Source organism: Erinaceus europaeus, chromosome 8 (genome assembly GCF_950295315.1).
Source record: "Erinaceus europaeus chromosome 8, mEriEur2.1, whole genome shotgun sequence".
In the NCBI taxonomy this organism is placed as follows: domain Eukaryota; kingdom Metazoa; phylum Chordata; class Mammalia; order Eulipotyphla; family Erinaceidae; genus Erinaceus; species Erinaceus europaeus.
Window position 1 is genome coordinate 114,966,453 of NC_080169.1, and position 11,599 is coordinate 114,978,051.

Sequence of the window (11,599 nt, forward strand, 5' to 3'; positions counted from 1 at the left end):
TATCCAATATTGGGGAGATTCCTGACTATTATGAGAATGCTGAATGATTTCCCCCTACTGTCATGTACCTTTCAAGTCTGTATTTGTTTGTTTGTTTCATGTTTCATGTGTGTCATCCATAGGTATTCAAGCTTTCATGGTTCTTGTAGATGTTACATTATAATTTGAAAAGGAATAAAGGGAAGTAATGAAAAAAACAATAAACAGAAGAAAACATCATCTACTGAGTCCGGATCAAGGTCATATATGACCCTGATCTCAACTTCAAGACTTAACCTTGAGTTCTAACTCAAGGTTAAGTCTTGAAGACTTATTGGACTAGTGCTGTGCTGTGCAGCCAAGACTCTCTCCCTGTGCATGAGACTACACTCAGCTCTCCACAGCCACTTCCCCTCCCTGCCTACATAGTTCTGCTGTGCAAGATCAGATCCACCCTGAGAGGGTAGGCACTGGCAATGGCACCTCTGCCTTTCCCTCCACCTAAACCATCTAGAGTTATGCCCAAGGCCCCCATAGCTATTCTGACTGCATCTTGCAAAGTGGTTCCAGGTCAATTCTACAGACCCCAGAGAGGTTTTCATTTGGACTCAGAGGCCAGTCTGGGTTGTGAAATCTCTAAGTCTCTCACTAAAGAGAGTGACTTCTGAGTGTTGCAGCCTTAAGGGTGGGGCCTATGTGAAAAGGGGTTGCTGCTTCTAACAGGGTGTCCCCCCACACCCTGAAATGATCACCATAGCTAGAAGGGGGTCTGTGGCATGTGACAGGAGAGGGTCCGCCCCCAGGGCAGATAACTTCATATAGCTCTATGCTGCAGAGAAGAGCTAAAAGCATCCTAAAGACAGGGCCTGGGGTGGAGAAGGAGTCCCTGGACTGGGCCTGCACTCCCTACAACTTCACACACTGAGAACCAGGCAGTGATGTCACCACCCACGGCTGTCTGGTTCTCTCAAAGGAACAGACACTGTTTCTTCCAGATCCCAAGGGGCGGGCCCAAGGGAGGGGCCGTTTTTGTATAAAGCTGAAGCATTGTGGGGACAGGGGGCCACGGTGATTCAACTTCATGGGCAGCCTTTACAAAAACATTTCTGCTTGACTCTAGGTCCACAGTCCCTACTTTGCCTCTCCTGGAGCCCAGATCTGGGTGTTATTTGGGTCAGGATGTCTTTGTCTCACTTCCTGACCACTTGTCCAGTTAAGGTCACAGAGGAGATTGACAGATGGGAGTCCAACTCCCAGGTGGAGCCCTTAGACATAAAGACTGTCTCAGTGGTCACACAAGTGAAGGATACATCAGGAAGACTCCTTCACCTCAGCATCCTTCCAATGGGTGGTCAATGGCAACAGAAGTTCAAGGTCAGCCTGAAGGTGACCCCTTCTATAAAGAAAGAGGATACCCAGGATTTCTATAGATACTTCCATTGGTCAACAGAAGGTCAAGATCAACATGGAAGATGACCCTTTTATAGAGAGAAGAAACCAGAGATATTTGGAGTATCCTTGGACCGTTCTTTCCCCTTCTCTGGACCATCCATTGGACAAACTACCCCCACATCCAAAAAAAAAAACCAACTACAGAAAAGTGTGTATCCTCCCCTCCAGATGGAGTCTGACCCAAGCATCAAAAGTTAGAAATGTTCTTTTCTTCACTATCTCTAAAACACAGAGGAAGGGGGAAAGAATATCCTCTAGAGCCCCCAGCCACTACTTAAGGTGCCTACGTCACTGTGTGAACACTGAAGTTTTCTTCGGAGCAGGCACTAGACTCACTGTTCTAGGTAAGTCCCAGTGTGGTACAAGACTTGCTTGGGGCAAAGAGGTCCATTTTAGAGTGGCCCTGTTCTGATGTGCCAACTATGACTACACCTTCAGTGCAGGAACCAAGCTGACGGTCATAGGTAAGACTGAGGGGAACTCCAAATGGGTCTGAGAAGGAGGGCTTTGCCCCAGGAAGCAAGCATGAGAGGGAAGGGATAGCCCAGCTCCTGCCTCCTGTCTGAGGAGATGCCACCTCTGGTCCATAGGATGATCCTATCATGGCAAACCACCTAGCCACCCAGGGATCCATGGTCAGGTCTCCAGAAGGTAGACACAGCCTAAGACTAGGGCAGAGAAGGGCTGCCTCTGAGTTAGGACCAGAAAGGGGAGCCAGAAGGGTGCCCGAGATAATCAATAAGCCATAAAATAGGTCACATTCCCTTGCTGATAGAAGTCATCTGAAGGATTTGTTTTTGTGGATCTCAGTGGTTGACAAACAGAAACCCTGGTCAGCTCAGGGAGGGTGTGTGTGTAGAATGTGAGAAGTGGGATTCATGTGGATTTGTGAAGGAAGAACCCCAGAAATACTCAAGCTCACCAGGAGTCCCTGCTCTGCGGAGCACACAAGGGGAGCTTTTGAAATGGAACCTGGAGACTGTGCTTTGGAAATGCAATCTCTTTCGGGGAGGGGAGCCGGCTCACTGTTGTAGGTAAGTGGATAGAGATGGAGGAGTAGAGGCAGAGGTTCTGATGAAGGAGCTTTTTTTTTTTTTTCCTATCTAAAAGAGTTCATTGTGTGTCTTGATGCAGACAGGAAGAGATAGTTCCTCAGTGGTCAACAGTTCCATGAATCCACTGTGCCAAACCTGGTCACCCCTGTGGGAAGGCAGAGAAGTTAACTATAAAGGGGTCACCATGTCCACCTCCTGTCTTCTTAGAGCGTTACCTGTCACTGTCACAAGAGACAGGAGAGTCTCTGACCTTTGGGCTCTCATAATCATGGCAGTTCATCCCTGGAGCAGAAAAGAAGTAATTCTGGCAGAAAAGGGTGGGGGTCTCACAGGGCTGACTGGGTTACAGCAGTGCAGAGGCATAGCTGTCTAGCCTTCTACCTCCCAGAACTAAAACCACATTAAGGAAAGAGAGAGGAGAGCCAGAGAACCAGTAGGTGAATTCAGGGATGAAGGACTCAATCCCACAGGGGACATTTTTCTACCAGACTTTAATGTTGTGCAATTAACGAAAGGCTCTATTTTGGGGCTGGCACCAAGCTCTCTGTTTTGGGTAAGTAAGGACAGTGGAATATGAGGTTGGAGCTCTGGGTGGAATCCTTAAGAGAGGGCAGGGGCTGAAGTTTCACAGAGAAAAGATCCAAAGAGTGTGAGAGTGAGGGTGAGAGAACAGGGACTAGAGATTCCAGTAGTTCTGGGTGGAAACTTCTGGGAGGAAGGGACCCAGCCTGGTGATTCTGGGGTTTGCTACACCAGTGTTGTACTGTGTAACAACCAGCCGCCGCACTTTGGAGATGGAACGAAACTCTCTGTCCTAGGTAAGGTGTGGGACACTGTAATTTGGGTGCAGAGGCTGTCTTTAAGGTCGCTCTAGTGGATAGGGGGTTGGGCATGTATTTTTGCTTCCAAGCAAGTGAAATAAGTAGTGTCCCAGAAGTTGTGTCTTCCATTCTTCCAGTGTAGTGTTGAGTCTTCTACTCTGTCTGCCTTCCACTCAGCAGTCTGCCTCCTCCCTCTTTCTTCTTTCCTTTTCTTCTTAGTGTGTGGATCTGGCCTCCCTATACTTCTTCCACTTTCCTCTTTCCTGGTGGGGCATTAGACTGTCTCCCAATGGAGCCCCTTTGATCTAGAGCTCAGAGTCTAGGCAGAGAAAGGTAGCTCTCCCAGGAAGTTGAGCCACACTTTTTGGCAGGAGGCTCTAGATGGGTTTGCTCACTGCCATCTGCAACTATGCTCCCGAAATTCACCCCTCTACTTTGGAATAGGCACTAGGATCACTGTGACAGGTAGGGAGGGTCTCATCCCTGACTGAGGGTATTTGTGTTTCACCACAATGACTGGATCCAAGGAGGGTGGTGGGAGTAAGAATGGGGTCAGAACCACCTTCTTCCTGGGGGCCATCGTCTCTTACCTACCTGCCCTCCACTTCTCCAGTCTCCCTGCTGTGTCCTCTGAGGATATTTGTGGCTTTGAATTCCTGGCTCCCTCTCAGGACTGTGTTTTCATTTGTTTGTTTTAGTGGGGGGGTTTGTTGTTTTTCTTCTTCATTCTTGTTTTTAATGTCTCTTTCTTTTTTTTTATAAATTATTTTTTATCTATATTTTATTGATTGATGAGAAAGATAGGAGGAGAGAGAGAATCAGACATCACTCTGGTACATGTGCTGCTTGAACTCAGGACCTCATGTTTGAGAGTCAAGAGCTTTATTCACTACACCACCTCCTGGACCACTAAAGACTCCTTTTCTCATCTCTACATATTTCCATAGTTTGTTGCTTTATTTTTCCATTTTTTATCTTATTTCTCCATTTTCTCCTCCAGTTTCAACCCTAGTTTTATCCTGTGGACTCTAGGTGAATAGCTCTTTCTCTGATGGTAAATTCCATCCACCATCTACCATGAGCTCAGTCTCAGCCCCTTGCCTTCATCATCTCCTTCACTCTGTTGTGACGAATCTCTGACATCTATATGTGTCTTTCTGAGGTGGCTTAAGGGCTCCAGAGGTGCTGGGAGAGCAGATTGGGGACATTGAAATCATCTGAGGGGTATTCTAGAGCTCTGAGAGCAGAATTTCATGAAACAGCATTGTGGTAGCTGGAGGGAAGTCTGGGAGCACTGTTTGATAGATTGAGAGGAGAAAGAACGGATTAAGCATTGCAACTGGAAACTTAAACTCTCAGCCACAGAGAAGGTATAAGGAAGATATATTCAGAAAGGGCTCCAAATTATCATACCTCAGGATATATATTGGGCTAATAAGGTTGAGGGCCCACACAAAATATAACTACCTGGGAGGAAACAGACAGGCAGGAGAAGTGGAGCAAAGATAGGATGTGCCTGGTCTAAGGATAGTCCAGGCAGAAGAATGAAGTCCACAGATGCTGCCAATTGGTTTACTGGATCTGACTTTAAAATGCATGTGGGGGACATGGTAAGGAGTGGATGGGGCACTAGAAAGGACAGGTCACTATAATTCAGAATGTCTTGGTCCAGGGTGAGAAAGGATTCAGTTTATGTAGTTTAGAAAATGAGCTATCTCAGATGTTCTCATCTGTGAACTAGAGATAGAAAAGCCATTATCATCAGCTTGTCACAGAGTAGACTTCATTCTAAACCTGGGATCCAGTTTTCTCATCATAAACATCTTCCAAACCTGGACAATATGCTGGCACCTGTGTTTGCTTCATTTTCACTCCAAAAACTTGCCCCTTTGACTAAGACAGAGTCACAAAGAAGGCACAAGACAAAAATCTTGGGGGGAAAGAGTGCCTTTGAAAATTGAGTATGATATCTTCCACTTTTCCACGTCTTCCATGATGCCATGCCTTTCAATAAATTCATAAATTCTCTGTCAGGCATGGAAAAGCCCAAGGAATTTTCAGTATGAACCCTCTAGTAAAACTGCCCTGGGAATTTAGGATTTGTTCATAGTCAGCAGTCAAGAATTTACTGCTTAAAAGAATGCCAAGGTTGGCTTTTGCCTAGGATCTCCAGGCTGCCAGGGAAAATTGTTGGGCACAGGGAGAGGATAGAGTGCTCAACCTAGGAGTGGCCTCTTTCATGAGACTACAGCTGTCCCAGGCAAGCTACTACATAGCCCTGTGCCCAGCGTAGGAACAAATATGGAACATCTGATAAGGGGCACCTTGGCTCCTCAAAACAGGTTACATGGAAAAATGGAAATGAAAAATTCAAGATGTGCGCTGAGTACAAATACAGAAAATAATATAATCAGATGTAATACGGAAACTATCTCTTCTGGGCATTAAAGGATAATTCTTTTATGGAGAGTCCTTAAACAAATAAAAGAGGAAATGCATTGTGAGGCAGTAATATCACTCCTAGGCATATAGCCAAAGGACATGAAAGAACTAATTTAAAAGGAGATACACACCCTTGCATTATTCATAATAGCCAAAATATGGAAGCAACCTAAATGCCTAATGACAGATGGCTGGATAAACAAGTACAAGACAGATATTCAATGGAAAATCACTTTGCAATTAATTAATTTCAATATATATGAGATTGTATCATTTGGGTCAAAATGAGTTGAACTGGAGGTGAACATGTTAAGTGAAATAAGTAAGGAGATGAAGGACAGCTACCAGGTGGTCTCGTTCATATGGGGAATATAGAAGACTAAAGCAGATGAACTTACAGAAATATCAGGGGCCAGACTATCTTTTGGGGTTGGGGAGAATTATGGCAGCTATGAAGTGAAAGGGTCATAGAACTTTTTATGGAGGATATGGTGACTCCCACATATCAAATGTGGGCTATGAAACTATACCCCTGAAGTCTTGCAATTTTGAAAAACACTGTTAAATCATTAACAAATGGTGGAAGAAATCACTAATGTAATCACATGCAATCAACCAAAATGAAAATTACATATTTGATAAATATACATATTTATGTTTCAATATAAATATTTCATTATAGGTAATACAACATTGCTTTGCAAAATTATAAGACTTTAAAGTATACTTTCATACCCATATATGTATGTGTGTGTGTCTGTGTGTGAAAATCACCAAAATTCCTGTAACCTCACCACTTCCTTCTGATAGTCATCATATTTTTCACAAAGTGCAAGAAACAGATCAGCTCCTTTTTCGCTAGTTTACTTTAGCTACCTATATTCCATTGAATATGGAAACCACTGACAGTTGTAAGAAAGGTTAATTTTTATATGTGTTATCATAGAACACATGCATCTTGTGGAAGCAAAAAAATAACAATAACAAGAAAGACAAGTTAGATCCAAAGACTACGTTGCAGGGAGGAATCTTCTATCTCGAAATTTAGGCTTGCTTAATGTTCTTAGCACTAATTCTGAGTCTTAAAAATGATTCAGTTGTTGTACACCACCTGAATAAGAATGAAAAATGGGCAGGTATACTCCATTGAAACACAGAATGGGGAAGTGATGAAGTGTTTGAACCTGTCAGTCTGCCCTGCCTCCTGTGCAGTGTGAGAAGTAGCCCTCATCCCCATTTGTCATCAGTCTGCAGGTTTTCTAGGGCACAGACCCTTGCCCTTCAGAACAGCCCAGAATACTGGGAACTGGAAAGAGTGGTTGGGGACTACAGCTTCTTCCTCCAACAGAAGGAGTGAGAGGAATCAGTGCTGATCACAGAGGAGAGTGAGTCACTCCTCTGTGCAAGTGCTGATGTTCTTATAGCCAGTTCTGAGAAATGATTCCATAGTTGTCCATCATCTGAATGAGAATGGAAAACAGGCACATGTACACTTCTGAGTAGAAATAATCAAGCAAATCCCCAAGGAAAACCAGGTCATAATGTCAACTTAGGGAGTTGGAGGAGTGATGGGTGCTGTGCATGTATGGGGTACAAGATGTGGTAAAGTCAAGGAGGCTGACAACAGAGAGATATTGGCTACAGACATTAAATATGAACAAATGGGATGTACAGTTACCTAATTTTGCTTTTTAATGCACCACTTGAAGGCAGACACATAGATCTCACCCAGAAAACTCTGACATAAGCCCTGGCCCCTACCCTTGTTCCCTCCTAGAGGACCTGAAGAAGGTGAGACTCCCCAACGTGGCTATATTTGAACCCTCTGAAGCAGAGATCAACCACACCCAGAAGGCCACCCTCGTCTGCCTGGCCAGGGACTTCTACCCTGACCATGTAGAGCTGACCTGGTGGGTGAACGGCAAGGAGGTGCACAGTGGGGTCATCACAGACCCCGAGCCCTACCAGAAGGATCCCAGTCAGAAGGACTCCAGCTACTATCTGAGCAGCAGGCTCCGGGTCTCTGCTGCCTTCTGGCACAATGCCCGCAACCACTTCCGCTGCCAAGTCCAGTTCTATGGGATCAGTGAGGATGATACATGGGAAGATGCAAGGAGGCCCAAACCTGTCACCCAGAACATCAGTGCTGGGCTCTGGGGCAGAGCAGGTGAGAGGGACCTGGGAGGGTTGGGTGAGTAGTGAGTTAGATCAGAGCAAGTGACAGCCAGGTAAACCAGGAGGACCAGATAGAGAATAGAGGGATTAGAGGATCAAGTTCATCATGAAGCAGAAAAGAAAAGATGGGTCTATTTCTCCCCAGATCCTCAACCATCAGTTCTCTTGCAACTAAGCAACCCTTACTGATCTAAATGGCTCAGCCTCTGAGTGGGTGACCCTATTCCCTTTAGTGTTGCCATGATTCTCAGACTTCAAAGATGATATGATTAAACAACAGAAAGGCCATATTAGACTCTCAAAAAAAAAAAAAACAGTGTGGACCTGGAGTCTGTGTTGACTTTTTTCTTATTTTTTAAAGCTATGTTTATTTATTTTTATGAGAGAGAGAGAGAGAGAGAGATAGAGGGGGAGAGAGAGAGAACACCACTCTACTCTAGGTTAAGATAGAACCACAGATTGAACCTGGGGCTTTGGGGGCCTGGAATATTTAAGCCATGTGCTCCAACATTAATGCTATCTCCCTGACCCTAGCTTATATTTTAATCTGCTTTTGAAGATAAATTCTCTTATTCACCCCTCCCCCCCCCTTTTTTTTTCTTTTTCAGACTGTGGCTTAACGTCAGGTAAGTAATCCTCTCTCTCTACTCCATGTCCCAAAATCTTACTTCTAAATCCAAGAACCCATGGATCCTGAAGGTGGTGAGTAGGTCACAGCTATTTTCTCACGGATACCAATCTTCTCTCTTTGTCTATATCCCAGAATCCTATCATCAGGGAGTCATGTCTGCCACCCTCCTCTATGAGGTCCTGCTGGGCAAAGCTGCCCTGTATGCTGTACTGGTCAGTGGTCTGGTGCTGATGGCCATGGTAAGGAGGAGGGCAGATAGGCAGGTGTTTGATGTCTGAACCACAAGGATTCACAGCCAAGTGTATAGGAACCAGAGGTGGGAAGTGAAGGAAGAAGGGTTTGTCCACTTGTCTCAGAAGTTACCCTTACATGTCTTTGTGGCAGTGGAAAAGACATGCTGGGTAAGAAAATTTGGGATCAGTTCCCAACACAGAGGGTATTGTGAGTCTTAGTAACCTATTGCTAGTGGATCACCCTATTTCAAACTCCATCACTCCTTGCTTCTGATAACATTTCCCATCCTCTTAAAAAAATTCTGCTTAGTATGGGGAGACAGCCTGATGGTTCCACAAAAGACTTTCATGCCTGAGACTCTGTGGTTTCCTGTTTAATCCTTACCATCACCTTAGGCCAGGGCTAATGATATTTTTGATGTCCTTCTCTCTGTATCTCTATCATTAAAATAAATAAAACATTGTTAAAGTTTTTATTATATTTATTTACATATTAGATAGAGACAGCCAAAAATCAAGAGGGAAGGGGTTAATAGAGAGGACAAGAGGCAGAGACACCTGCAGCACTGCTTCACTGCTTGCGAAGCTTTCCCCCTGCAGGTGGTTGGTTACCAGAGGCTCAAATTTGGGTCCTTTTCCATTGTAATATGTAACCAGGTGCACCACCACCCAGCCCCAGTCAGTAAAATATTTTACAAAAAAAAAATTTCTTCCTCAGGTCAAGAGAAAGGACTGCTGAAGTCTGCTCAAAGAGTGACCTGGGTGCTTTCAGCCTGCTGCACTTCAACCTGGACTCTGCTTTTCCTGCTCGTACCCAGTGCTTCAGAACAACTGTTTAGGTGTCTCTTCATCCCTGCATATGCCCCCTGTGTGTCAGCATACACGAATACTGTAGGTCAAAGTCCCCCTCAGCCAGTGGGGATGCTGGATTGTCTTAATTCCCTGAACCAATAAAAGTTGCTTCCTTTGGCTTAAGTCTACCTTGTGAGTATTTTGTTATCTTTTCTGCCCATCTCTGGATGCCCATGCATCTCCCTCTACTCTGTAAGCCTAGAAACAAGAAGTATTCAAGGAAGGCTTTGTTTTCTCAGGAACAAGGGGCAAGGGACCCAGTCCAGGATGACACTCCTCTTCTGTGTCAGAAAGGTTCAAGTAGATATGGAAGGTGTTGACAGCCAGTACAGAGGTTGCTTCTAGAAGAAACTGGGAAAATGGTAATGTTCTCCCTGGAAATAATCTTCCCTACTCGGACAAGGGTGCTTTGAGGAAGTGTCAGTCCATAATGTACTGTCCAAGCCAGCTACTTGTGCCCTCATTGTTGAGCGTCTGAGTAGGGAAAGAAGATCTGGAGGCTTGAGTCAGACATGACCAGATGGCTGGCTAGACAACAAATGCAAGATAAGGGGCTTTCTCTGGAAATTGTGAAAAGCTAGAACTTTCCAGAGCAACAACAAAGAGGTCAGGAGACAATCAAGGAGACTACGGCTTAGAGCTGCCAGGGATGTCCTTATTTGGAGAATGATTGAAGGTCTAGGTGCTCTTTAAAAAGAGGGTGGGGTGAGGAAGGGGTCCTGGGAGGACAGGGATTCTCCCCTCCATGGGGGTCTGTGTGTGTCTATGCATGCTTCTTTCTTCCACTCTTATCATTTAATAAATGTTTGACTTACTTGAAACTGTTCAACGATGTCAGACATTTTTCTCCTGACAGCCCATTAGACCCAGGGAAGAGAAATAAACGTGTACACACCTGTTAAACTATTGTGTCAACAAATCCATGTGGTTTCCACTTGTTACCCATGATCCTCCTGGATGCCTCAAAGACACATAGTATTCTCTTTTCCTTCCTTCCTTCCTTCCTCCCTTTCTTTCTTTCTTTCTTTCTTTCTTTCTTTCTTTCTTTCTTTCTTTCTTTCTTTCTTTCTTTCTCCTACAGGGTTATCTGTCAGCGTCTGGCCCCAGCCAATTATTAGGGTACCTTCAGGAAAAGGGGAGTCGGCATGAAGAAGTTAAGTGAGAGACATATCAGCTGCTTCAAGTGCAGGAGAGAGGCACTTCTGCCCCCTATGTGCAGAGGTTTATTATTTAAACACTTTTCACCTGGATACAACTGACATCATGCAAGACTATTTCTATTAATATCAAAAGTTAGCATTATAGGCATGTTCTCCTTGAAAGTTCCCTTGGTCCGAGACAGCCAGCCCTCCCCTAGGTTTTGACCATCTGTGTAGCCTTGGTGTGGCTAAAATAACTTCAAACATTACTCTTTGTTTCAGCTGTCTGTGTTGGGTTAGCATATCTTTTCTGGAGCTCAGTCTAACAGCTTTTCTTCTTAACTGATTCTTAGATGGGTCTGAGTAACACTTTTCTAACATCTAGTAAACTGTCCACTTAAAGAAATATTCTGATGTAAAGTAAGCACACATCATGGGGGCTCTCTTCTGGCTAACCTTTTTATATATGAGAGTTCACTGCCTTTTACCTATATGAAAGTTTACTATCTTCTACCCATTAGCTCTTATATTAGCTATTTAACTACACAACCTCTCTCTATATATCATAGATACCTGTAAGTGGAAGCAGGGGTTCTGTGGGTGAGGGCAAACAATAGGGCCTCTTTATAATTAGGTGAAGGCCACAGTTACTCATACTATAAGCCACCCATAGTTTTGGCTTTTGGTCTGAGTCCAGCAAATAGAGAAGCTGTAATGCTGACAAATAGCTTTTTTTCCTGAAAGCCTCTGAGTGCAGCAGTTTCTGCTTCTATGACATTTTTTAGTCTTGTTGCACTCACTGCTATAATTATTGTTACTG

The 11,599-nt window shown here is 44.4% G+C and overlaps 1 gene segment (V, D, J or C); it reads left to right on the forward strand.

The window, feature by feature from the left end:
- LOC103112879 (T cell receptor beta constant 2-like) overlaps nt 1–9,768 on the forward strand; it is a 119,082-nt gene extending 109,314 nt beyond the window's left edge. The window contains 5 exon segments of the C gene segment in view: nt 1,845–1,895; nt 7,527–7,916; nt 8,533–8,550; nt 8,688–8,794; nt 9,507–9,768. Of these exon segments, the coding sequence occupies nt 1,845–1,895; nt 7,527–7,916; nt 8,533–8,550; nt 8,688–8,794; nt 9,507–9,527 (587 nt within the window).
- The last annotated feature ends 1,831 nt before the right edge of the window (nt 9,769–11,599 follow it).